Raw genomic sequence first — 27708 nt, forward strand, 5'->3', positions numbered from 1 at the left:
ACCTTGCATATATTATTCCTGATGATTCTCAAGGCTAATGTAGCTCATGCAAAGCTGGATTCGAGTTTGGATGTCCTTTGCATCGTAAGGCAGTTAGGATGAACTGTAAGAGTGAGAATGTGTAGGAGGGTTACAGTTTGGTCAAGGATGAGTCAGGGTCTGCCTGGTTTAATCAGGCTGGGGTTAACATGTGTCCACATACATCTCAATGTCAGTTACTGGGGAGGGTGACAGTGGATGTCTTACCTCTTTGCCTCCAGGCCATCTCCCCCACAGCGCCCTCTGCTGCCCATAGCGTCTCCTTGGCATTCGGCGCAGACGGAGCGCTCCTTCACCAGCTGGGTGCTCCACAGACCCAGGCGGCATGCCAAGCTGCTCTGCTTCACACGCAGGTACACACAATAGCTGAGGGGCAGAGCACAAACATGTCACCAACACGCCACCCAACATCGCCAGCATTTACATCCTCATCTGCCATTGCTTCACAGCCTTGAAAGACAGTATCCCAAGCCTGGCCAGCAGAATACCCATCAGCCGCAGGTCTCCCCTCAAACCCACAGACGGTTTCTGTTCTTTGCAGCTATTTGTATTTTATATTCACAGCATAACTTGCATTGCTGGGATAATTTTTTTCTTGAATTTGTATAGCGATTCTAGAACATTAATGTCAAGTTACGCCCATGAAAATATTCACCCGATTCAGTTTACTCGACAGAAACGCATATATATATATATATATATATATATGATAACTATTCAAAGCAAATCTGATCCGTCCTATGATCTACATTCAAGCCCTCCTCCCACTACAGTGCCAATCTGTCCTTCATTACACCTCCAGTCTGCTTCCTAACTGGCACATGGTCCTGTGGGATGTATTTAGTCTGAGAAGGTAACTGTACAATTATCCTTTTTTCTCCTCAACTAATAATTATGTTGAGATGACCCTTTTTGATTTCAATCAAGACTCTTTGTCGTCAGTTAACGGCTGGCACCGCTGCGGTTTCTGCACGTGTTTCTTGGTATTTTTGAGATGCTCAGTGAAGGAAAATCCTCTTTTACCTTTGCTGAAGCAGCATGACACATTTTTTTTTTTTTTTTTGGAGAAGCCCCATGTGACCAACCTGATCCCCGAGTGTGTGTTTATTCTGCGTTATTTACAGGGCAGACTCGGGATCCTCCTCACCACATCAACCACAGAGCCACCTCCCACTCTGGGACCAATTTTCCCCCTCACATTTTTTTTCCACCTCCTGTTGGTATTTCCTGTTTAAAGATCACTGCCAAATAAAAAAACTCAGATTATTATTTTTTATTTTTTTTATTAAAAATTACAACAGTTACATACATACGTACATACATATATATATATATATATATATATATACATATATACATACATATATACATATATACATACATATATATATATATATATATATAATGTTTAATGTCTCCCAGTGTAGTGTAATCCCAAATGGAAAAACATGTGCAGGAGCTGTGCTGAAAGTATACAGTGTCCAGCTGTTTGTTTGTTCAGTGCAACACTATGAATATACTGACATCTCAGATAATAACAAAAATTGCTACCAGTTTTTTTAGCAAGTTCCTTGTTAATTTTAAATGGCTCGCTGTGGAAACCAAATCTACTGAAGGTTGCCAATAACAACTTCATAGGAAATCATGTATCATCATTTATACTGAAGAAATATATGATTTATTGTTATCATGTAACCTTCAAATATTAGGATTGGTCTAGTTTCTGTAAAACATAAATTAACTAAGGAAAAGACACAATGATAGATAAGTTAACTACAGAAGGAAAATGATTTATATTTTATTTCACAACCACTTCCAAATCTTGTTAAAAAGAACTCGCTGTACTGTTGGTCTTTCGGAAGGGGGCTATCTCCTGCTTTGCGCACACTAAGTCAATGATCTCTGCTACAACACCGGAGGGAAGATAAGATGAACAGACTGCACTCTATTTGTTTTTCTTTTTTTAATGAACAGGAAACTGCATTGCTTAATGGAAACCATCAATTTAATCAAGTTGTTCCCTCAGGGTTAAAACAGGGAAAAAACAACATATTCAAGAGAATAAAAAAAGTGGTCAAGTAATGCTACAAGCTCTGAAACATGAAATATGACATTAAACAGTCACTGTCTATATTGACTTTCTGAAAAGAGATACAAATATTGAGTAAATCCTACTAACAGTTGTATTTTAGGATCTCTAGTGTGGTTTCTTTTTTCTATAGAGATGAATGCCTGATTAGTTTATTGTTAACTGCTGCCGCTAACCACAGGGTTTCTCTCTTAATGAGTCTCTTACTTGTCAGGGGGTTCAGCAGCTTTAAATGAGAAAAGCTGGGTATGTCAGACGAGAGAAAAAGTTGAAATAGATTTTATTTAGAATGAACTAAATAAATAAATGTTTCTTTTCAAATAGTAGCACCGGACACTTTGGCAAAACACTCTGTTTATGGGTATTTTAATTAGAGGATATTTTGTAGGGAAACTATTACAGTAAGGAGGTATTATTCTACATATTTTCAGTGCGAAATGTCTTTCCGTTTATTGCATTGCAACTTTGTGAAGCACTTAACATTATAGTATTCTCTATTTAAACATTTTCAAAACATAATCTGAGCAAACTCAGGCCTTGCTCTGAAGTCATTCCAGTGCACAACAAAAAGGTCAATATAAATTAGAGGAAAATATTATGCAAGCAATCCTGCAGACTGAATTTCAAAGTAATTGCGATTCTAGGTAACCCAAGCCCAGCTTGATAAAAGTCTGACACGACTGGGACAAAAAAAACGTACTAATTGGAACTCCCAATGCCAAAGCCGTGGATTATAGGACTGTGAAGACATGTGGCACAGCAACAGCAGACAATACAAGGCTGGGAGAGAATCTGAAGGAGACACAACTTGGCGAAATAAGCCCTGCATGCATGCATCTTCCAACTTTCAGTTATCACAGTAACACCCAATAGTATAAGGACTGCCTTCACTGGCTCAACACAGTGTGTGTGTGCTCTATTCACCTGGGGAACTCTAAGCAGTCCTAGAGCTGAGTGTCACACAGGAGAAACTACACATCAAGGAAAAATCAACAAGAAACTAAGAGCTACTCTTTCACACCATTTATCATCTCCTCTCAGCTTCTGCAGGGCAGTTCACAGGCTGTGTAGCCAAAAATCAAAACCAATCAACCAACCACTAGATTTAATGGACACTGACTGAGAAAATGTAAATTTACTTTGTGCATGCAACCTACAGTATTACAAAATCAACCACACATATTCTTTTTTATAAAGTGCATCCTACCACGCAGGGTTTAGCTTATTATTTTGTTGTTATTATTAGCTACTGTTGAGTTTGGTACACATTGCCCTCTTGGCTATACAGCTGCAGGGTGCATATGCAGATGCATATAGAATGTAGGTAGCCTGGACCTACAGGACATTTTACAAGAAAAACTATTTCTCAGAGAGATAAAACCACTGGGTGTATCATTAGGAAAACATGGCAACAGAAACAGGAAAATCTTTTTTCCCACCGTCTTAGGATAAAAAAAGATTTCCTACTCTTGGTTTAAAAACATTAATCTAAGTATAGAAGCTTCAAAACATGAATTTAAGAGAATGTTTTATCTCCTATCAAAACAATTAGTTCAACAGTCTTCTTCAATAAATACAAAAGGGGAACACATTCATTTTGATCTCAGATTAAGGTTTTGTTAGAGTATACCAAATTCTCTTTAAACATTAATAGTTAGTGCACTTGTGAATCATAAGAATTGTGTTCTCCAGCATTTGCAAAAACTTTAGGGCTGAATACATCACCAGATATGAGAAGAAATCTCAAAGATCAGGACCATTGAGACTGCAGGATATCTGCTCATGCCTTTCTGTGCTGCACACTTTAAAGAGAGTTGGCAAGTCTATCAGACATGAACTCGGCCTGCTGCCAGACTGCGAGTGAAGAGGAAACTGAAATCAAAGATACGCCTGTCTGAGAAAACCAGTCTTTATAGGGATGGTAGATCTTGTAGATAGTGGTTGTGCCACTAAACTAACAAAGATCCTGCCATTCTGTCTAAAGGATGTGTGTTTGGGGGGGGGGGGGGGGGGGGGGCTGGAGAAGTTATTTACATTTGAACCATGAAAGATCATTTCACCACAAATCTTTCCAACCTTAATGTGATGATTTTAAAGTTAAATGAAAATGAAAAGGAATGATTAAAAAAAATGTTTCATGTTTACATTAGTCTTGTTTAATTCATGCTAGATTTCCTTTCATATTATAGTTATAAAGGGATATGACCTGCATTACAGGTCAGGAAGTATCTATACTATATTAACAGCAAACAACATAAAATAAACCAAGATTGTGGGGTATTTTTAATGCAGGAACCAGTTTATTTATAAACATTAACAAGAGGGTTAAAAATAGGCATAAGAAAAAAGGTAACAACGCCCATCCTGTTGGGACCAGGACACACGCAAGTCGCAAATCTGCCTGTCACTGTTAAAAACATGTCATCTGAGAATGTCCAGAGGATGGGAGAGCACTTTTAATTGAGTGAATTGAGTGAGTCTATTCCGCAGCACTAAATAACAATCACCTTTGTTTTATTTTCATTTAATTTAAATTGAAGGTCACTTGTAAGTAAGCAGTGTATAGTTTTAATAATTCATTATTGCATTTCTTTATTTTACAAAACAGTTTTTGGGGAGATAAATATGCAGACCTGAAGGTCAGATCCTGAATTTTTGCTTATCTGAATTTCTGCTCTTGGGAAAAGCACATAACACAATTAATTCTAATCCACATGGGTTCAATTGTTTCATGTGATAAAGATTATTAAATCTCAGGCTTGCAAACAAACAAACAAAACGTTTTGTCCAACATATCAAGAAAAATGTAATAAGTTAGAGTTTCTAGCTCCAGATCAGCAAATCCCTCCTATTGCTTACCTTTTCCCTTATGCAGTTGTGAGTCATTTAAATCCACAAGAGGTAATTTAATTTGGTACAGTGTGAGGAAAATGGCTCTCTTACAAAAGGCTTCTTTGGGGCACTCTGATCTGAAGGAAGTAATTTGATCCCAGGGTCAGGTTTGGAATTTGTAATTCTCAGCTTTGTATCCTTTCTTACTTTTTAATTAAAATGTGCCTTCTTGGGCAGGGCTTAATTTAATTATTTACCTGCAGACCCACTTCCCCTTCAGGTAGGCCCATGCATAGCTAAGCTAGTAATCATACACCCTTTAACTCAGATGTATTTTAAGAAATGTAATGAGTTTTTTTGAGTAATGAGTAATTTCCTGAAATGTCTGCAGTGACTGTACAACAACACTGAATGTTACAGAATTATAAAATCATTTTCAGCTTCACCTCTGCAATGACAAATATAGAAAGAGGTTTGCACATTCTATTGCGCAATATCTAGATGTCCAGCAGTGCACCAAAAAACTGGAAGGGACTCACGATAAGGAGTGAAAAAAAAATAAGAAGAAAACAGTGAGGAAATGGAAATGATCATACTGAATATGGTGTCCACAGTCAGACTCCAGATTTCAAATGTCATCACAGATATGTTCAAGTATCCAACACTCAACATTGCAAGAATGCACTCCAGCTGTGTGGGATTTTTTAGGAGACTAATGTCAATGAAAAAGGCTCATACACGCAATGATTTCAGTTACATATACAGTACCAGTTTTGTGTAATCTGAAAACTAGTGCCTTACGCAGAAATAGACACACAACACCTCCAGGTCCATTCGGATGTCATGTAATTTGACATTAGAGGGACAGGTTCCTTTCCCCTGTGCTTTTACATTTGCAGACAATAACCAGTTAAGAAGGCAACACAAATTTCGATGCCCTACTGAGGTCATGATTATTATAATAACAACTTGGCTGCAGCTCTTTGGTTAATTTTAAGGATGACTGGATTTGATCTTGGCAATAGCACTAAATCTGATTCTGTACGGTACTTTGTCAGACTATTATCTGCAATTACACAGTGCATTTGATCGCTACAAGTAAATCTCATGATAAGCAGTGTTTTTCTTGGAAATACATGTTTTTGTTATTGTTGTTGGTTGTTTTTGTTTGTAAATGGACTTTGCCTGCTTATTATTATTCTTATTTTAATTTAATGTGTTACTTGTGTTTCAGTGTAAATAGCAGGAGGCAACTCCTTAGCACTGATATAATGTCTTCTGCCTAATGTCTACCTTCCTTCCCCAATGTCTTGACATGGTAACATACTGCAGCAGATGCCTGGAGACATCTGTAAAATCTGATACAGCGTGACAGATCACATTCATGCATCAACCAACTACATGTGTGACTGAGCCACCATGCAAAATGTATAATGCCACAAGATGTGCAAATATGGTCGGTGCAACAAGAGTATCAGATCTTAATTTCAGATCTAAATGAAACGAGACTCTGGAAAAAATGTCAAGTGGATCTTTGAGGGAGTTGGAAACCTTATAAGAATCATTCAAAGTATTGATGCTAATGCAGTAGAAAAATTTATGGATTAGGCAGAACAATTTTTTTTAATCTTTTGTTGCTGAAGCATCCCAATCAACCATCATTAAAAACATGCCTCTTAGTAGGATGAAGATAAACTTTCACATTTTAAACCACACTGTTTGTGTGGTTCTATTTACTGATAGAACAAAGTGGTTACTCAGTGGAGGGACATCTACAGTCACCCAAAGATTGCAGATTTCTATACATTGTGTAACTTGAACATTCCCAGCTAACATAACCTACAGTGAGGGAAAAAAGTATTTGATCCCCTGCTGATTTTGTACGTTTGCCCACTGACAAAGAAATGATCAGTCTATAATTTTAATGGTAGGTGTATTTTAACAGTGAGAGACAGAATAACAACAAATAAATCCAGAAAAACGCATTTCAAAAAAGTTATACATTGATTTGCATGTTAATGAGGGAAATAAGTATTTGACCCCTTCGACTTAGTACTTGGTGGCAAAACCCTTGTTGGCAATCACAGAGGTCAGACGTTTCTTGTAGTTGGCCACCAGGTTTGCACACATCTCAGGAGGGATTTTGTCCCACTCCTCTTTGCAGATCCTCTCCAAGTCATTAAGGTTTCGAGGCTGACGTTTGGCAACTCGAACCTTCAGCTCCCTCCACAGATTTTCTATGGGATTAAGGTCTGGAGACTGGCTAGGCCACTCCAGGACCTTAATGTGCTTCTTCTTGAGCCACTCCTTTGTTGCCTTGGCTGTGTGTTTTGGGTCATTGTCATGCTGGAATACCCATCCACGACCCATTTTCAATGCCCTGGCTGAGGGAAGGAGGTTCTCACCCAAGATTTGACGGTACATGGCCCCGTCCATCGTCCCTTTGATGCGGTGCAGTTGTCCTGTCCCCTTAGCAGAAAAACACCCCCAAAGCATAATGTTTCCACCTCCATGTTTGACGGTGGGGATGGTGTTCTTGGGGTCATTCCTCCTCCTCCAAACACAGCGAGTTGAGTTGATGCCAAAGAGCTTGATTTTGAGCTCGAGATCTGACCACAACACTTTCACCAAGTTCTCCTCTGAATCATCAGATGTTGGCAAACTTCAGACGTGCCTGTACATGTGCTTTCTTGAGCAGGGGGACCTTGTAGCCCATTCCAGCCTTGTGTAGGTCTACAATCTTGTCCCTGACATCCTTGGACAGCTCTTTGGTCTTGGCCATGGTGGAGAGTTTAGAATCTGATTGATTGATTGCTTCTGTGGACAGGTGTCTTTTATATAGGTAACGAGCTGAGATTAGGAGCACTCCCTTTAAGAGAGCGCTCCTAATCTCAGCTCATTACCTGTATAAAAGACACCTGGGAGCCAGAAATCTTGCTGATTGATAGGGGATCAAATACTTATTTCCCTCGTTAACATGGAAATTTTTTCTGGATTTTTATGTTGTTATTCTGTCTCTCACTGTTAAAATACACCTACCATTAAAATTATAGACTGATCATTTCTTTGTCAGTGGGCAAATGTACAAAATCAGCAGGGGATCAAATACTTTTTTCCTGTGGTGGCCAGCTTGATTTTAACAGGTGGTGTTTATATCTATTCACACTAACACAATTTCCTTTTTTTGCAGTCATTTGTTTTTCTTAGTGACCACACTAGTGGTGCAATTAGATAACACAGAGCTAAATTGGAAAAAGATGGAGAGTTTTGAATCTGCCCTGGCCAGGGGAAAGGTACATATATCTGCAGATTGTAGACAAGTTGCGATATACCTGGGTTTCTCTTCTTTCATCAACATGTGAGGTCGTCTCCAGGGGTCCTTGAAGCTCCTTTTGTATGAATCGGGCAAAATTTTCGCCACCTCTGAAAGTGAGATGGACAGATTGTTCACTATTGTGCTTACTTCCTCCTTCACCCTTGCTGTTAAAAAAGCAAGGCTGACTTTTTTTATCCTTTGATTCCAATTTAAAAACAATATGTCTGCAGAACTGGTATTTAAAAAACACTGCCACCTCTGAAAAGAACACAGATCATTCCTTAAAAGTTCCCAGTGTGTTTATTTAAAATCCTTTTGATAAGAGCATTGTAGATAACTTATTGTTCTTGGTTTATATCATGTCTCTTTATTTGGCATAGTCACAATATGTCTCAAGGATCTCTTATATAGCCATTTTCAGATACTCAACTATTTTATTTATTTTTATTGCTTATTTAATTGCTTTTAACTTATTGTTATCACCATGAAAACTAACTACGTGCAAGGACTGAGCTCATGCCAATGAAATAAGGCAGCTGTAGCAGATGTTCCCTCTTTGATGTTGCCACATTTTTGCAGCTGTGATCAAATGGTCCTCAAGGACTAACCGAGACTTCAGCTATGTGGAAAAGGAACATAATAGGAAGAAATATGTGCAGAAACTCAAAAGGGGGACTCTAAGATAATATTCGAAAAAAAATCAAATGTGGGCGATGTGGGAGAATGTGAAACAGACGACAATCTGAGTTACCTTTGACTGAACTGCACACAGAGTTGTCCCCAAAGCAGCCTCGCCTCTGCTTCAGGTCTGGACATGGCGCCCCACCGTTCCTAGGGGGCACGGTCACCTGCCTGGTCCTCTCTTTGCTGCCCACTCCACACGGAGAGCTGCACTCTGACCAGGGCCCCCACACTCCCACCACACAGTCAATGGCTGCTGGGAGGGAAGAGGAGCAGAGCAGGGAGAGATCAGGAGAATGCTGGGGGGACAGTTGGCTGTGGTGGGGGGGTACAAATATTTATTCAGTGAAACGCCAGCCATCACCAAACTGTACATTCTTAGCATTTCAACAATGGGCTTTCACATCGTGTAGACCTCAGTGTGACAGATATCAGGCACCCGACCTCAGGATTATAGAGACTGACACTTGCACATGTGTTAATCAATCAGTACTAGGTGACAAACAAAACACACAGACGCGACATACACAGGTAGGAATCAATGTTGATCGATCATTCTCAGATTAGCTGATTGAACAATGGGGCACCACATCAAGACTCACGTTGGCCTCCCAACGATCTCCCCTGCAGAGTGACATCTGAAAGAATCCTGCTGGTACTTGTAGAGCCTAACAGGCAGTTGCAAAAGTGAACAGAATACCCTCTGAGAGGTCAGAGTGCAACACTACTTCTTCCTGGAGCTCCTAGGGTTAACGTCTGCTCAAGTGTTCATGGGAGCTTTATGTGACCTGACCTTTCTCGCTGTTATAAAACTGAACTAAACCTTAATATCACTTTAAATTCCAGAAAGCCAATGTTCCATTATTATCTTGCACTATTACTGCAATCAACATGGGGGGGTGGTTGTTAAAGCAAGATCAACATTAAGCCACTGCATTTTTTGGCATCTGTATTTATTACTTTCCCAATCACATATTTGTTTTCTGCACAAGACAAGGGCTACTATTGTGTTTTGTTTGTACTGCTGTTTTACAGTCCTGACACTAAAGCAGAGCTGAACTCAACAGGAACCTCAGATCTGCATTATCCTGTCCACAGAACACGCTGTGAGATCACACTGCAGTTTTGTCTTATGGAGAGCTTTATTTCTGAGAAAACCTGGCACAAGAAACCACTCTCCTGTCTCCCACGTAAATAGACGTATTGTCCCCGAAATCCGATAAATAACTGTCCCTAAGGGAGAGAAACTCAAATCCACTTGGGGGGAGGATGCACTGCCCAAACAAAGATTTGCAGGAGTGGTGTAACATTTACCAACTATAAAGGGTCAATTATTCTACAGCTAACCTGTCTAGTGTCTGGAAAGGAAACCTGCTATGAAAAGGTGGATCACTGATAAAGACAAACAAGCGGTGACGCACAGGATCAGTCTGCACAATGATGGTGTGACGAGACAGGAAATCTCAGCTACAGCAAGAGATATCTTTCAGGACTCAGCGATAGCCTCTTGCCTGTATTGTAGGGGATTAGGTCATGTTAAAATGTCAATTTATTAAACAGGACATAATTGACTTTGATCAACATAATCTAGAGAGTGACATGATCATTGTTTCAATATTTTCTCTAAAAAAGAGCAAACTAACCTTGTTTTCTGCACACTAAACTGCAAATTACAACAGATTTTTTTTTTTTTTTGGCTGTTAATAAGACATTTAACATATTTGAATCCCCTCCAAAACACTACTCATGCATGGCCTAATCATGTGATGAAACCCAAATTCTTACTATGCATTATTCCCATTTTATTAACAAGGATTAAAGAACACATCAAGTCAATTTAATAAATTATTTTCAGTTGAAAGACTGAAATAATGTCTTGCTTAATGGTTTATAAAATATGGCTTGTGTTCACCACATTCTGATTGCTGATAATCTACTCCCAACCAAAAAGCCCATTAACCAGAATGCTGACTAGACAAGATAAGAGGTGAAAACTATTCTGCATCCAATCAGGACTTTGATCCATTACCTCGGGTACATAGGCAGAGAGTAAGAGATTTCTTGCTAACAATACAGTACATCCCTTACACAGCTAATGTGATGGCTGTTTAATTTGCCTAATCATGGCAGCGTAACCCAATATTGACAGTGAAATGAAAGGCAAGACTCTGCAATGAACAGGTCTGTATTTCACTCCTGTCAAACCACATGACATCCTGCTGTCCCCACTGTCAATGCTGTACTCATATAATTAGATTTGTCCGCACATATAATAATTGTGTTTATTTTAAGGCCTTTTTTATGTTTCTTACTGCTACAGCTGTAATTAATTTCTTCAACGTGATTATAATAATAGTCTCCTTTGAAAACACACAGCAGCCCACTGCCCTGGTCCCAGTTAAGTGACTTATAAATTAGAAATATTATACTGACCAACTAACCATAGGGCAAGGTTCTGGCCGTCCAATTACATAAGTATTCAGACACACACACACTAGCCACGATTATATTTAAATATAACAAATACAGTGATCTATACAGTTATTTAATGCATTCCATTGCTTCCTACTCCCAAACTGTAACATATATGCATGTAATTAACATGTCCGAGGAACTCACTGCTGTAGAGTTATGTGGTCTTGAAGAGAAATTCCATTTGCTGGCATTTCTTAATGCAAACTGACACATCTGACAGCTCCCTGTGCTTACTTTCAGAATGAAAAATATATGTCAAAGGTTAAGAGTCATAATGGTCGAAATGGTGCTGCCACCCAATCCCCAGTAGCAAAATCTGCAAACCATGTGGTCGGACACAGTGAACAATCCAACAAAATTTGGCAATCATGTTTATTGCGGTTTGGCAGTTGTAAACATCAGAATGCAGACCGTTTATTTATGGTTACCCTTTATATTATGTATGATAATCGATCCATGAGATTTTTTTTTGCTATTTTGGATTTACAGAAAACAAAAGATTAGCTCTGAGGGCAATTGAGCAATTGCTGCTCAGGGATTTGACTTCCAAGTACAGGAAGGAAGCTTGATGTACAAAGCCCTAGCCAACACATTGATTATCAGCTGGGAAAAATGAGTCATTAATAGGGGACTCCTGAGGGGACTACAAAGCCAACTGAGGCCCACTAATCTAAATAATAAAGCTGTTCTGCCATATCGTCTTTTGTAAAGGACACGCACTGTTGACACATGGCGTTAAGACCGGAACCCTTCCTGTACGATGTGTCACACACCTGTAGAAATCGATAAGCCTGGGGTTCCACTGGCTGTTTGAAGTCTCCTGATTGTAATCAGTCTCCATGATCAGATCAGCCTTAATCAAGAGTCTGACGCCAGAACCTGTTTGTTTTCTTTACACAGTGTGTATGTGTCTGCATAAAGGGTTGGGGGGGGCGAGCGGGGGGAGACTGCACCCTAATTATTGTTTTCAAGATTGACTAGGCAGACTTATCACAGCATACCATTTATATTCTCCTCGTAGGGCACCCTTCTGTGAGGCAGGCTTCTATGGGTGACGGTAGAGCACCAGTATAGAAACAGGACACAGAAGAAAGGGAGGCTCGCAAACTAGATGTGCCTCGAAGTGAGTTGAGCCTAACAAAGTGCAGAAGTGTGCCTGCTAGCTCTCCCCTCCACAATCTATTTCACAGTTCATTTAGACTTTTCTTCTATTGCTGTGTTAGTAGATTGTGTGTTAATATAATAAAGAATTTAAAAGTAGCTGCTCTCTCTAGCAAAACTCTGCTGGCACAGACCGACAGCTCAGACATTTATTTCTACCCAATTTCTAGATGATAGTGTTGTAACTGCAGTATTTAATCTGCAAGAAGTCAAGGGAGTGAAATACATACATATCTGAGTTTCTCACTGCTTGATGTAATCCTGATATCACACCAATCCTAAGTAGAAAGCAGCAGATGTAAATCCATTTTTTGTGTCAATTTTTTGGTGTTTTGCTATGGGTAAATAGCCATCGCTTACATTGGTTAGAGACTCTCCTCGTTGTCAATCGCCATTCTTCACAATAACGACTCTCTGTCTGGCTGACCTGAGTGGCAGATGGTATTACTGCAGTGACTGATTTACTGTAAATGGGATGGATTGTTCAAGGAGGTTTTCTGTCCCACCAGCCCAACATTCCTCAACAGACCTTGAAATTATAATGATCCACCTCCTGACAGGCACCATATCTTGAAAGTTTCTGCAGGGTCCCCAGGCATGGATGATCTCAATTAATACCCTCATAATGAGTTGTTCTAAGTACAGCAGCCATTAAATTACAGTGCAATTAGTCTGCTTGTTAAGAGTGTCTGTCTGCCACAGAGCAGGCTGCATATCCTGTCAAAATGTCTGTGCGATTTCAGCTGGCTTTTCTTGACCCGCAGAGCAGCAGAGTTCTTCTATAATGCATACTACAGGCCTGCCAGAGCTAAAGTGGCTCAGGATGGTATGAACACACAAGGCAGTAGTGAACGGTCAGCTGACCTTAAAATAACCTTGTGTGAAAAATATTCCTAAAAAACCATGTCATGAAACATGAAAAATATATCATCAAGTAACATCACACCACTGTGGAGACCTTGACTCGTGTAAGACGACTGTATTTCAATTTGGTTCTCCTACTCTACTCTGCTGTAAATCCTCAGCTCAACGGTGACATCCTCCATCTCCCTCAGTGTTCTGGAGTCTCACTTCATACAAGATCAGTTGTGGTTTTAAGACATGTATGATGTATTGCTCTGAGGATTTGCAGTCAACCGTCAATGGCAGGCATCGTTTCTAGGAGTGATTTACAGCCAAGAAAGTTACATCCACAAGATGGAAAACAGTCATACTCTGGCTGGTGAACTTGGTGTCAGCCCTAATCTAAAACACAGCTTTGTACATCTCCCGAACAGGATATGTACTAGTCTAGGATCATATTATAAACTGAATTTTTCATGCGGTCTGATTATTTAAGATTTATTTATTTCCAAATGGTATTTCATATGATATCTACAGTGAGGGAAAAAAGTATTTGATCCCCTGCTGATTTTGTACGTTTGCCCACTGACAAAGAAATGATCAGAATAACAACAAAAAAATCCAGAAAAACGCATTTCAAAAAAGTTATACATTGATTTGCATGTTAATGAGGGAAATAAGTATTTGACCCCTTCGACTTAGTACTTGGTGGCAAAACCCTTGTTGGCAATCACAGAGGTCAGACGTTTCTTGTAGTTGGCCACCAGGTTTGCACACATCTAAGGAGGGATTTTGTCCCACTCCTCTTTGCAGATCCTCTCCAAGTCATTAAGGTCTCGAGGCTGACGTTTGGCAACTCGAACCTTCAGCTCCCTCCACAGATTTTCTATAGGATTAAGGTCTGGAGACTGGCTAGGCCACTCCAGGACCTTAATGTGCTTCTTCTTGAGCCACTCCTTTGTTGCCTTGGCTGTGTGTTTTGGGTCATTGTCATGCTGGAATACCCATCCACGACCCATTTTCAATGCCCTGGCTGAGGGAAGGAGGTTCTCACCCAAGATTTGACGGTACATGGCCCTGTCCATCGTCCCTTTGATGCGGTGCAGTTGTCCTGTCCCCTTAGCAGAAAAACACCCCCAAAGCATAATGTTTCCACCTCCATGTTTGACGGTGGGGATGGTGTTCTTGGGGTCATTCCTCCTCCTCCAAACACAGCGAGTTGAGTTGATGCCAAAGAGCTTGATTTTGAGCTCGAGATCTGACCACAACACTTTCACCAAGTTCTCCTCTGAATCATCAGATGTTGGCAAACTTCAGACGTGCCTGTACATGTGCGTTCTTGAGCAGGGGGACCTTGCGGGCGCTGCAGGATTTCAGTCCTTCACGGCATAGTGTGTTACCAATTGTTTTCTTGGTGACTATGGTCCCAGCTGCCTTGAGATCATTAACAAGATCCTCCCGTGTAGTTCTGGGATGATTCCTCACCGTTCTCATGATCATTGAAACTCCACGAGGTGAGATCTTGCATGGAGCCCCAGATCGAGAGAGACTGACAGTTATTTTGTGTTTCTTCCATTTGCGAATAATCGCACCAACTGTTGTCACCTTCTCACCAAGCTGCTTGGCGATGGTCTTGTAGCCCATTCCAGCCTTGTGTAGATCTACAATCTTGCCTCGGACATCCTTGGACAGCTCTTTGGTCTTGGCCATGGTGGAGAGTTTGGAATCTGATTGATTGATTGCTTCTGTGGACAGGTGTCTTTTATACAGGTAACGAGCTGAGATTAGAAGCTCTCCCTTTAAGAGAGTGATCCTAATCTCAGCTCGTTACCTGTATAAAAGACACCTGGGAGCCAGAAATCTTGCTGATTGATAGGGGATCAAATACTTATTTCCCTCATTAACATGGAAATCAATTTATAATTTTTTTGAAATGCGTTTTTCTGGATTTTTATGTTGTTATTCTGTCTCTCACTGTTAAAATACACCTACCATTAAAATTATAGACTGATCATTTCTTTGTCAGTGGGCAAACATACAAAATCAGCAGGGGATCAAATACTTTTTTCCCTCACTGTATGAGTTGACCACCTTAAAACCAAACAAACAAAAATAAAATCTCAAAATACTAAAACTGTAGAACATTTATCGTATCTCATTGTACACATGTAGGGCAATGCTTTCCATCTTAAATAAACGATTCAGGAATTCAGCATTACATTTTCACAGAAAATGTGGCTGTTAGTTTCACTTGAGCTTTCAAGTGGCCGACCATTCTCCGTTCCCATGGTCCTGTTCATCAACTCCGAATGACACTTTGGAACACAAAGCCACTGTGGAATTTTCAAATTCCTCCAGATTAGTTCTGCAAATTTGCTGCAGAAGGTTCCGTCGGGCTTTCCCAGATCCTTCACAATGCACGAAGCAGTCTGAAGAAGTGACACAATGCTTATTTAAGACTAAGGCATAAAAAAGCAAAACAAATAGGAAATATTTTACCTATGTAATTATTTATTCATTACGTTTTAAAAGGCTCTGTCACAACCTGTTAATCTGGTTGACCTGCAAACAAACAAATCGGTGTCAAATAGTTGAGATGTTCCCTTTGCAATTGGAAAACAGAAAGAATCCTCGCGGCTGACTGAGGGTTCTAATTCTTCACCTTTCACCCCTGGAGGCCAGAGGTCCAATGTAGCTCAGGTCACAAAGTGATTAACTTTGATGGTCCCAGCTTACCCACCATAAAGGACATTAGTCCATATGACAAACCATTCAACGCACGGTGGTACAATTCCAGTCATCAATTGGCTTAAATAAGACATTCTTCCTTTCCTTTCTTTGACATTTTAGACAAGGACAAAGGGAATCATTAAGGACAGATGATGTTTTTGTGCTTTCAAAGAACCTCGACATCTGCACCATAGCTGGCTGCAGTCTGAGCTGTCCCTCTTTTTCCGGACAGCTTCGTAGGGAGGAAATTGGTAGGTAATAATGATTACCAAGGAAAATGCTGCTTGTGCGCTATAGCAATTACTGTACAAAATCATTCGTGCAACAAAGGCCATTTTCCTTTCATGTTCTCTTTGGCCTTGGCATCTCCATTTCCACCACAACCTCAATTACCCAAGCCTTCAGAATACCAGGGGAGATCGCCCTGCTTCCCAGCGTCCCTCTCTCCCGGGGGTCTTAACAAACTCTTGACCTTTCACCTGTAGAGCAGAGTGTCAGAGCTGCTTGATGTGATCCCCCGATCCACAGGCACAATCCCTCAGCCCAGACTCAAAAGTCAAACGGTTTAAGAGGCCTATCGTGAGCTTATCTGTCACATGTGATAAAGAAGAGTGGGTGGGTGGAGGGGGTCAAGAACAAAAAGAGGAAAAAATAGGCATAGTGGGAAATAAATGTGTACAATATTGTCCTACATCAGGGGCCTGCTGTAAATAAATACAAAATCCTTAAAGTTAGATAACTTTTGTCTCCCAATATCACAGCTAACGCATTTACTGTGTCCTCATATTTCCTAATGAGGGAGGTTTCAAGTTTGAATGTTTGCTGTAAAATGTATCTATTTCAAAAAAACAAACAAACAAAAAAACCTATCCAATAGTTCGTGTTTAAATGGTCATTACTCCAAAATAATAACTCTAAATAAAAAAGCAGGACAAGAAAAACAAATTAGTAAATTATTCAGTCCTTACATGCTACCAAGCTTTCACCATAGATCTTATCGTTATACATCAGCACCCTTTCACAGCCTCAATATCATTAAGCAGGAGCCCTGACCTTGGTGAGGTCCTTTGAAGTGAAGCAATGTCTTACCCCTCCACACTGCTGCCAAACCCCACACAAAGACTATCACTGCTGCAAACAAGGGGCCTCTCCTTAATGGTTGTCATCACACGGTCGCTCACTGTGGAGCGGCGAAAGGCTACGTTTTTCACAAAAAAGCATGGCTGTGACCCGTTAATACCTGCGGCAGTCAAACCCATTCATCTGGCTGGTCGAGGGGTCAGTGGGAACAGTGTCAAAGCTTGTCACTGGCCAACTGACAAACGCAACAATGCCTCTGAATAAAATGGTATATCCAGTGGTCGGGAAACAGCATGGGCCCCACTGCGAACCACTGTGGCTAAACACACAAGGACAGCTAAAACACAACTCCTGTCCTGACAGAGACAACCACTTGAAAGGACTTTTTAAAGCTTCAAAGTTTTTAAGTTATTTGGGGCTTTTAGTTTTTTTATGCTCGGATTCTGGAATGATGTATTTTCCCTCCATCACCAAGCTGATTGCACTCATAGAGTACCACTTACAACAAAGATCACAGTTGGTATAGCCTTGGACAAAACCAACAAGGGATACAGATTTTTTTTCAGGACCTCTACTACTCAACCTGCACCTTTGCAAGCCCTTAGATTTATCAAAGTGGTTTAATCATCACTACAATAGAAGCCAAGGTTGCAGTTTTCATTCTTATGTTTCATTAACTGTCAACTATTTTCCTTCCCTCCAATGTTCCCTTAAAGACACAGAGACAGTCAAGGTTGCCCTTACTGGAGATTACACACACACAAAAAAAGAAAGCTTCACAGCATGATGGGATTGTTTTGACTATTGTCTCAGACGGGGAATTTCACTTTTCTGTGGAATTTTCTTTGTTCCATTCTTATTCGCTAAGGGGGCATTGGGTAAGAGAGGTCATTATCACAACACGACTAATGCGGTAAGAGATCACAGTTCTAATGAGTGTCGATGACTGAGAAATTCAACTTGGCCGCTTTCTCTCCCTGCCTACATGGAGATGACCATTCCAGCCTTTGGGCGCTGGAGTACCTAGAGATGTATGGTAAAGTCATGAATGCAAGCAGAGGCAGACATTTTTGCCAATGTTAGGGCAACATGACAACTGTAGAGGAGTTTTAGCAGAAGTTACCAATTAAATATGAACACAATGACAACTAGCAGCTAAGACTCTAGCAGCTCTGTAAGCAAATGTAGCTCATCTGTTGTCAGAGGAAGAGGGTTATCCATATTAATAGCAAAAAATTGTTTTATTTTGTGACAAGTAATGCTGACTTCAGCTCAGAATGTGGTCCAGCTTACAGAAGCACCCTGGGAGGAACCAGCGAAGCAGCGCTGTGACGATGTACTCTCTGGCTGCATTTATACACCACACTCTCACCTGCCAGAGTTTGTAAACAGGAGCAGTAAAAACAATCCTTAAGCCTCAGCCAAACACCCTCACGGCTCTCACATTAATCTCAGCCCAAAACTATATAAACACAGAGGTGGGCAACAGGCCAGGGCAAGTTAAAAATAGCAGGTTTTCTGAGCCTCACTGCTTACACTGATTCAAATAAATAATACATTATATCCTACTTAGAAGGGTGAAAAATATGAGGAGACAAAGCAATTGGATCCATTAAAAGAGAAAAATTTAAATTTTGACTAAATAGAACCCTTAACGAGCTTGGCAGTTGTTATTCTTTGACAGGAGGAATGAGACTGCAGCGAAAAGCCAGGGGTAGATGTGTACCATGAAACTGGGGAGGAAGGTACCTAGAAACCTAGATATGTACCTAGAAACAAATCCGAGGCCTTGATACTGTTTTATTAGATGTAGTATTTTACATTAAACAATCAATCAGAGGCCTTGAAGTAAAATAATTTGATTTATCTTCAGATTCTCTAAAAACAACAAAAGGTTTACACATATTGGACTATGGCCCCAGATTTCCTCCACTCCAGCCTAGGAGTGGTGCCCCAGTCCCAGGATGTAGTGCTGTTCTGCACAACTCCCATGTCCAACAGTACACCACTGGTGGGCTCGGCACACCTTTCATCTTTTCTGACACTATTGGATTACAAACACCTGCTGGCAGCGACCTCCCCTGGCGACGCAGGAAATCCCCTTTCCCACCGGCTCCAACACACATCACAATTAACGCGCCCACACACACACATCACAGGGCTTTCCGCACACAGTTGTCCACACGGATCTCTGCTTCTGACACACTGGGAAAAAAACGCAATAAGCCACAGGTACATCGAGAGGGGTCTAAAGTGTTCTAACATTCACTGGACTGTTTCTTTATTTCCTGGCATTGTCAGGCAATCCTTTACATCTCATAGTGTCTCAATGTGTTTTGCTTCAAGGTATAACTTTTCTGCCCTGCTCATGTTCTGTACTTTACTACAAAAAAATGTATGATTAAATCACATGCAACTGACTACACATCCTAGAGGAGTACTGCTCAGGCCTGGATCTCTTACATGCTACACTACCGTGGACTGAAAATTAACTCTGCAAGATTGCAGCCGGCCACGCCCGGCAGCTGGACTATCTCTGTCAGTCTTTAATTGCTGTAACATCTAAGGGTCACGAGTGGGAAAATGTCAAGCTGGTACAGAAAAATAGCTCTGTAGAGGAGTCATAGATCTGGTCTTTCTCAAAACAGCCATTCCACTGATGAAGTCATTTCTCAACACGCTGCAGGGGTGTTCAGATACATTAATGTTCAGTGCTCTCTCAATAGTTGGACAAATACATCGCGGCAGGCACAAAACACTAAAACAGTAGGTAGGTGGAAAACTGTATTTTTATAAGGAAACTTAAACTGAGATGATATACCAATAAAGTCCTTCAAGCTTTCTGGTCTAAGCCGCAGTGTAATTCCTCTTGTACACACCCTTTAGCATTAAATATGTTTTAATACACAGCCATCTTTCTTAATTCTGCAAAGACATTGAGGAGTTCACCTGTAAAATAAAAAGAGCTATGAAAATTCCCCTCAGAAGTTTGTCTTCTTCCCCCCAGCCTCGTTCTTGCCAAAAACAGAAAAACACCATTCCTCAGAATTTCACCTAAGGATCACAAACTGATACCAGTGTTGTGAATGTGTGGCACTCTAGCAGCTCAAGGAATCTCACACTTTGGAAAGATCCCTTTGTCATTCCTTTCTCACATAAAGGTGAAACAACTGAACGATATTAATTATGTGCTTCCAGTGAAGTTTGCTTTTGGTGAACTTTTGTAGCGTTTAGTCACACACAACATTTTCAAAACCTATTGTGCTTTCACAGATGTGATCAAATTTTGTATATATTTTTTGCAAACACTTGGCCTATAGTAATTTCTTCCAGCAGCGCTCCAGTCTGCTCAACCACTTGACATTTAACTTGCCTCCTTAGTGGGCAAGTCACTCTAAAAGCAATGCGGAGAACTTTAGCCTGCTGCTGGGGAAAACAAAACTGATTATTTTCTATGTCTGTTTGAGAATTTGTCACTTTCCCAAGCTAGGCAACCATCCAATACACTTAATACAAAACACAATATTTTACTATGGTCAAGAGGGAAATAAAAGAAAGGGTCCAATCCTTTCTCTTCAGAGTTCCTCACAGTGAAAGGGAATCAGATTATCTTGTTAGAGATGGTGATTTGGCAGGGCAGGTTCTGTGAAGGTACTGCCTTCACAGCTGAACTTTACTGCAGGTCGCACTGCAAAGTGTTTAGATGTTTCTGAAAACTGCTCTACCTGACAAGTATGAAAATGTTTTGTTTTTAATCCACTGCTACAATACGATTTGATTTTGTCCAAACCCTGGCTGCTGGCCTTAGTTGTGATGGTGCTGATGCTTTTCAGTGGAGAGTAGATATTTATTGTTGTTTATTTATCTGCTGAGCTGGTCTACGGTGACCCTCAGCCTAACGTACTAGTTTAGTCTCTCATGTTCATTAATCAAGCATGACCATCAGGGCCTTAAATGTGTGTAAAACTAAAAGTGGGTGTGTGCAGGCTTATGGCTTCCTTGTCACGTATGCAAACAAAGGCATTATCAGACCGCACCCTCCACTCTTCACAGTGCCAGAATTGGTCAGTTCCTGTAAATCTCAACTGAAGCACCAACACTGTCAACCTGCTGCACACCCGCCCGCCAATCCTGTCACACTCAGGCATTGTGCTCTGAACCTCCTTCACAGGCCAGTCCTGCTGACAAGACCACTCCCGAGGGACATGAATGAAAACGAGACCGATACCATCTCCATTGTAATGCCGGGCTTATTGTGTTGATCCTGTGGGGGGTCAGAGGTCAAAGCCAAGTTTACAGAGGTGGTGAGTCAACAGAAAAATCAGGTCGGCCACCGAGAGGCAGTGTCGGCATTGTTCCCCTGTACTCATTAGCAGCTGCTACTACAGGCAGCATGCGCCTCTTCTTCCACGCGATGTCCCAGTGCCCTGGCGTTCAGTATGCACTCAACCAGTGGCCTCGAGTCTCTGGTGGCTGTACAGACAGCACATCCTTTTCCTTTAACCCAGCATTTTTCCATTTTAATTTAATATCCTTTGCTATAAAAGAAAGTTAATGCACTTGTAGTCTTTTGTCCATGGTAACTGTTCTAAATTAAACCATCAAAGACAATATTATTATTATTATTGAGGTGCATGTCTTGTGGTTGAGAGCAGAGTGAAATACAATGGTTGGTATTTGGGCACATGCTGCTCCTACATTAAAAGTGTGTGACACAAGCTTGAGCGAAGAGAAAAAACCTCCAGAGTACATGGAGCTATTATCCAGGCTTGAGAGACCATTTACCCAGACAGAGAGAGCTAGAGAGAGAGAGAGAGAGAGAGAGAGATAAAATGGAAAGCTGTTATGGGCAGCAGTTTCAAGGGAGTTTAGTGTGAGCTCCAGCCCGCTCCAGCCCCCTCTAGCCCACCACCACCACCACCACCATGACGAGCACCAGCACCAGCACCAGGCTGCATTATGATACAGCTCACCTGGACAGCAACTGATTCTCAGGTCTCCTGCATCACTGGCATTCTGCTCATTAAGAAAAGCTAAACAAATAAAAAGACAAAACACATTGCAAAAAATTAACCAGCTGCAAACGGTCATGAACCAAGCGGACCCGAGATTAGGAGTGGAAGAAGAAAACCTACACAAGCACACTGTGTTGTGTAAAGAAAGCCTTCCGGTTTTACGAACACCATGTGAATCTTCAAGAAATCCATAACTCTATAGGACTAACACAATGTCCAGGAGTGTCTCCTTGCTTCCATCACCTTCAATATGGTCACAGTACCATGCTACACCTAATGGTAATGGGAAATGTTTAACTGTGTTCGGTGGGGGTGAGGCGGGAGGGCAGGTACCTTTCCCATGAGTTTTTATTAAATCACAGATTCATATACAATGCATCTACAAACAGATTATGCAATGGTATTCAATAAGGAGTTTCCACTTGAATTACAGGTTCAATGACTCATGAAAGGCAAATCACTAGAAGATTAAGATATTTGGAAAAATATTCCACAGAGATGGTGTGGAGTGGGAAGGGGTTCAACAGCTCGTCAAGACGTCTAAAATAAACACCAGTCAGCTTCACTGACACTGAATTTACTGCCCTGAAGTGCCATAGATGTTGTTTGCTCTGTTGTGATGTTCAACACAGTGGATGGACCTTTTTAATTAGGGTAACATCTTCACCTTTCATCTGCCACTCATAAAAATAAGACCAAACACATTCTGTTTGCTGATCCCTAAGTGCCCAGTGTCTGACAAACCGATTCTTGTATCCTAGAAGCTGTGCCAAGGTGTTCAACTGAGGAGAGATCAACAGATTGAGTTAAACAGACAACAAACAAAACACAGCACACTAATGCACGACCACACACCGATTCCATCACATTCTGGTCAATATCTCCACTTACATTAACTGCAACATTCCTCTGCTGTATGTGATTTGACCTTGTATATAAGCTTGTAGCCCAAGCCCTTTTGCAACTGGTAAGCAATGTTTTTTTAAAGAAAGTGTAATCAATACAATAGTATACAACCAATTACAACACAACAGAATATAGCCATCTAAAGAGTTACAGGGAGAGCAATTCAAAGTGTGTACAAAGCCAGAGTGGTCAATTATATGCATTAATACATAGCTGAAGTACAGTTCAAATTGGCCCCAGCTCTTATTGAATTATGGAAGGAGTTTCACGAATAGAGAGCCCTGTATGTTGAAGCTGTGTCCATTGCAATGCAGCATTAAAATGAGAAGTGTCACAGGGAAACTTCAGACACATGATCCAACATGCTTTATTCTGCACAAATCACAGCAGGGTATGTCAATCTGAGTTTAATTTCCAATTCACATATGGAACTTATTGTGAAAAACCCTGTCTGGTCTTTTGAGAGAACTAGCACTACATAGATTGGGCAAGCAAACTAATCTGCAGACACGCTTATAGTATTCAGAATAATGCAATCAAGACTTTCCTTAGCTCTGCATGAAAGGTGCTGGCGAGGTTCCAGCATTGCTTACGTACACACTGTATTTACAGTGAGTACAGCGATAAAGCGTGGTTTTATTAAAAAGACAAGAGCCAAAACAATGTGTTGGGAACCATTTTTGGACGGGATTACGATGAAGGTTTGATTACTGGCTTCTCTCCCAACATATTTTTCACAAATTAATGAAATTAAATAAAGCTTCTGCCTGCCAAAGCTGTGGGGGTGAGGGGCAAAACAAACATGATTCAATGTGTGTAAATTGCTGTGAATTTCATTTCAAGATTCATCTGCAATTCTTAAGTGTAAAAGTGTTGGCTCTGGGAATAGGTGAACTCTGGGTGTACCTAAACAGTTCAGGCCTCGCATTAACAGCGCACTCAGCTCACACAAGATCCTTCTTCCCAGCCATCTTTGGTGTACATCCAATTGATGGTGTCCATAAATTGCTTTTATTACCTTATATAGTACTGAATTCAGCAAGGGGAAACCACACGCAGTGGGAAACACAGCCAGGGTTTTCCAACGATTCTGAACGGACTGACAGAAAATAGACTCAGTTCTCCTTCCAGATAGTGTCCTGTCCCTAAGAGAATTGTATATGACTAACTTATATTTGTGTTTAAAAGTATACTTGAAAGCATTACTAATTACGACTACTAATAATAACAATAATGTATTAATTGCCATGATATATATCAGGAAGTACTGAGATTTTCCAGAAAAAAAAAAAGTTTATTTACCTTCTACGCAGGACAAATTTCAATATCTGCACAACCCACACATGTCGAGCATGTGCTAATATTTAGTCTTTACACACAGCCATAAAAATAACACTGCAGGGGAGCATTTGACCTGTCATTTTCATTGTAGCACATTCAATTTAAGAGATAAAGTATGCACTGGATTTGCAGTATATTGTAGCTTGTACAAAGCAAAATATTAGAATATTTGAGAAGTTGAGGGTGTTTTTTTAATATACAATATTTGTTTAATCTTTTCTATTTGGGAATGAAGCCATTTGGAGAAATCACAAGTCTTTTCACTAAGTGGATGTAACAGAATATTGCCAGACTGGGAATTAAACAGATGGTGAAAACAAAGACCTATGAGTCATTCGTTTATAGTCTGAATTCCAGAAGAATTGGCGACTGCCTTTCTGCAGGTTAGTCAGTGTGATCCTGTGGGAGATGTCTGCTCTCTGTCTTTCTGCAGCATCATTCATTAATAGAGATTTCACAGTCATTTACCGGACAGCTGACTGAGTAATACTCACATGACAGCTCTCCCTTCTCTCGCTACAGGCTTCTAAAGACATGCAATAGAAATGTATTGCATCTCATCTTGTCTGTGCCAATCCACCGCAGAAGAAGAAGAAGGTACTGGCAGTGGTAATCTGCGATTGCGTCATTCATTCAGTCATTTGGCGTTTGTTGGATGCAGATATTCGTATTTCCTGCCTGTTTCAAGAAAGGTACCTTTTCCTTAAGATTGTTCCATCAGCTTACCCGTCAATCATTGTTGTCCTGTGTAACTGCAGCCCAATCAAAAAATGGGCTAAGTACATGCTGCAGTGGGGCTGCAGTTTCACAGGACACCATTACTGCTGTCTGAAATGTTAATTCTGCACGCATGACTGGGAGCTGGCATTCGATTTTTCCAGGAGACACAGGGAAATCTACCCTAAGGGCAAAAGTCAAGAGCTCCATACATTTCTCAGGATTGTCAAGCATCACTAATAAAGGGACAAAAGTACAATGGCAGAGCCCGCCGCTCCCCCAACTACCCCTCACCCCCCAGTCACTCAAGCACCCTTGTCACAGCTACAGACGCCATTTTGAATCTGCCGGGCTTCGAAGGAATACGGATCTCTCGATGAAATCACAGTCGTCTGACTTGTGGAGGTTCAGACAAAGGCAACACATCATTACAACGCAGTTAAAAAAAAAATACTTCAAACCTTTTCAGACTACATATTAAATTCACTGGCTGTTCACATTTCATGGATGTAAAGGCCCTATTTTAGAAATATTTCCAATATTGGACTAGACAAAACAGGAGGAGGGGTTGGGGGTTGTGTGGGTGGATTTAATAGCTTAATATGAATATATATATATATATATATATATATATATATATATATATATATATATATATATATATATATATATATACACACAGTACATACATCACTTAGGGGATAACACTTTACTTTTGAAAAAATGCCTTTTTAAATACTGACACCATATTGTCCACCATAGGAATTCAGAGTTCAATATTGTTATTACCAACACACTGCTACTACTGAGATACTCCCCCTCACATACCACAGACAGAACAACTTTACTATTAAGTTCCTCACTATCTTTCCTCCAACTCTCATCAGCAAAAGGAGGCTCTGATGGAGGCCCTCTAGAAGTTAAGGAAGCACCTTGTCACTGGGCCAGCACTGTTAAAGAAGTAGGTTTTTTCCACCCTTTGCCATCCACACACACACACACAAACTAGTTTCACTCCTACAGGGAAGAAAGAAAACCACAAGAGATTTGTATTATTCGGCACACAGTTGTGTTACACTGTGTACCGTTTCACACATTGTGGCAGTTTACCAATACCCTCCTTGCTCACACTCTGGTTATGTGTTTGTACATATAAACATTTTCCTGGTGTAGACTCTCTCTTAGGCATTACAATTTCCTGTCAGCATATCTTCTGGTGCATATTTTGTTATATTTATTTTTTATAGAAACAATGTGAGGTACTCTACAAGGAAAACAAAACTGCATTTATCTTTATTCTCTTTAGAGAGAGGCATCCATACATGCAAGCAGGACGTGTGTTTGAAAATAAAACGTTAATAACCCCAATGTCAAATGATTAAAACAGAATCAAATATCAATACAAATGAACTATTCATTCTCATGCCAACATTAGTGTGACAAAGTTGCGCCACCGCGTCTGTCCGCACAGACTGTAGGTGAAACAGCGACTCCTATCGGGGAAAACGGGACATTATCCTCTGGGTAAAGAATTGCAAGTCCCTAACTCGCTCCATTTACCTATCAATACCGCAGAAAATGAACACTGTGTCGCAGAAAGTGACCATATGCCACCAAACATCTGCACTTAATTGAAATTGTTTTTCGTTTTTTGTTGGAAAGGATATATTTGAAAATATCGGATCACCTGTTCGCAATCACTGCATGCTGCGCAACCTCGCAGTCGCTCCAAAAGCTGGTCTCCCATCAAACGTTTCCTCAGCAAATCGCAATCAACAACCCCCCAAAATGTGCCAAAAAACAATCATCAATCTCACTGTTAAAACAGAGCGAGCAACTCACCAGATATCTGACAGACGGGCTGGTAGTCCTCGCAGCAGTCGCCGGTTTTCTGGCAGTAGGTGTCACAGTAGCAGACGCTCTTTCTGCGGCTGAGCTCGTAGCACTCGTTATTGCGCCCGGTGCAGCACTTGGGGTTTTCCCTTTTGGCACAGCCGGCTTCTGCCCATTGAAGAAATATCCCCATAAAAATGGTCAGAAATCCACATGCAAGCATCCCGTAGCATCCTGGGAAGGGACCCGTTGCGCCCATAGTGTCCAAGGTGTGTGAGGACTTGCACTGCTAAGATGTCACTGCGCCACTTGAGAATGCGCCACAATAATAAAGTTCAATACAGTCAAAACTACCGCATGCAAAACGCCAGGAATGACATTGCTTAGGTCTCAATTTCTATTCCCTGCTTGAATTCCCCGTTGACCAAATCATATGCCAGCCAATGCGTTTTGGAGTAAGTCTGTTCACATTCAAAAGTCACAATGAGCGAAATCGTGGACTTGTTGCGTATGTGAGGTTAGTGCAACGGATTTCCCTTGATATCCTTTATTAATTTTCCCTTTGCTTGTGTGTGTCCGACCGGGAGCTCACACTGCCGGTTTGGGATGTGTCCTGCCCTTTTTTAAATTTTATTTTCCTCTCCTCTTTC

The 27708-nt window shown here is 40.8% G+C and overlaps 1 protein-coding gene across 3 annotated transcripts in view; it reads right to left on the reverse strand.

Moving 5' to 3' along the window:
• Window positions 1-27708, reverse strand: part of LOC136712607 (somatomedin-B and thrombospondin type-1 domain-containing protein) — a 30484-nt gene extending 2776 nt beyond the window's left edge. The window contains exons 1-5 of one of the 3 annotated variants that reach the window (XR_010804861.1): window positions 27068-27708; window positions 9028-9213; window positions 8293-8383; window positions 247-405; window positions 3-103 (exon numbers count right to left, since the gene is read on the reverse strand). Coding sequence is in view for 2 of the 3 variants with exons in the window: in XM_066689272.1 (XP_066545369.1) it covers window positions 247-405; window positions 8293-8383; window positions 9028-9213; window positions 27068-27317 (686 nt within the window). In the remaining variant the exon portion in view is untranslated. The remainder of the gene's footprint in view (window positions 1-2; window positions 104-246; window positions 406-8292; window positions 8384-9027; window positions 9214-27067) is intronic. The other 2 variants (XM_066689272.1, XM_066689273.1) reach the window with 2 other exon arrangements.

The sequence above is a fragment of the Amia ocellicauda genome, chromosome 17, assembly GCF_036373705.1.
Source record: "Amia ocellicauda isolate fAmiCal2 chromosome 17, fAmiCal2.hap1, whole genome shotgun sequence".
NCBI classification, from domain to species: domain Eukaryota; kingdom Metazoa; phylum Chordata; class Actinopteri; order Amiiformes; family Amiidae; genus Amia; species Amia ocellicauda.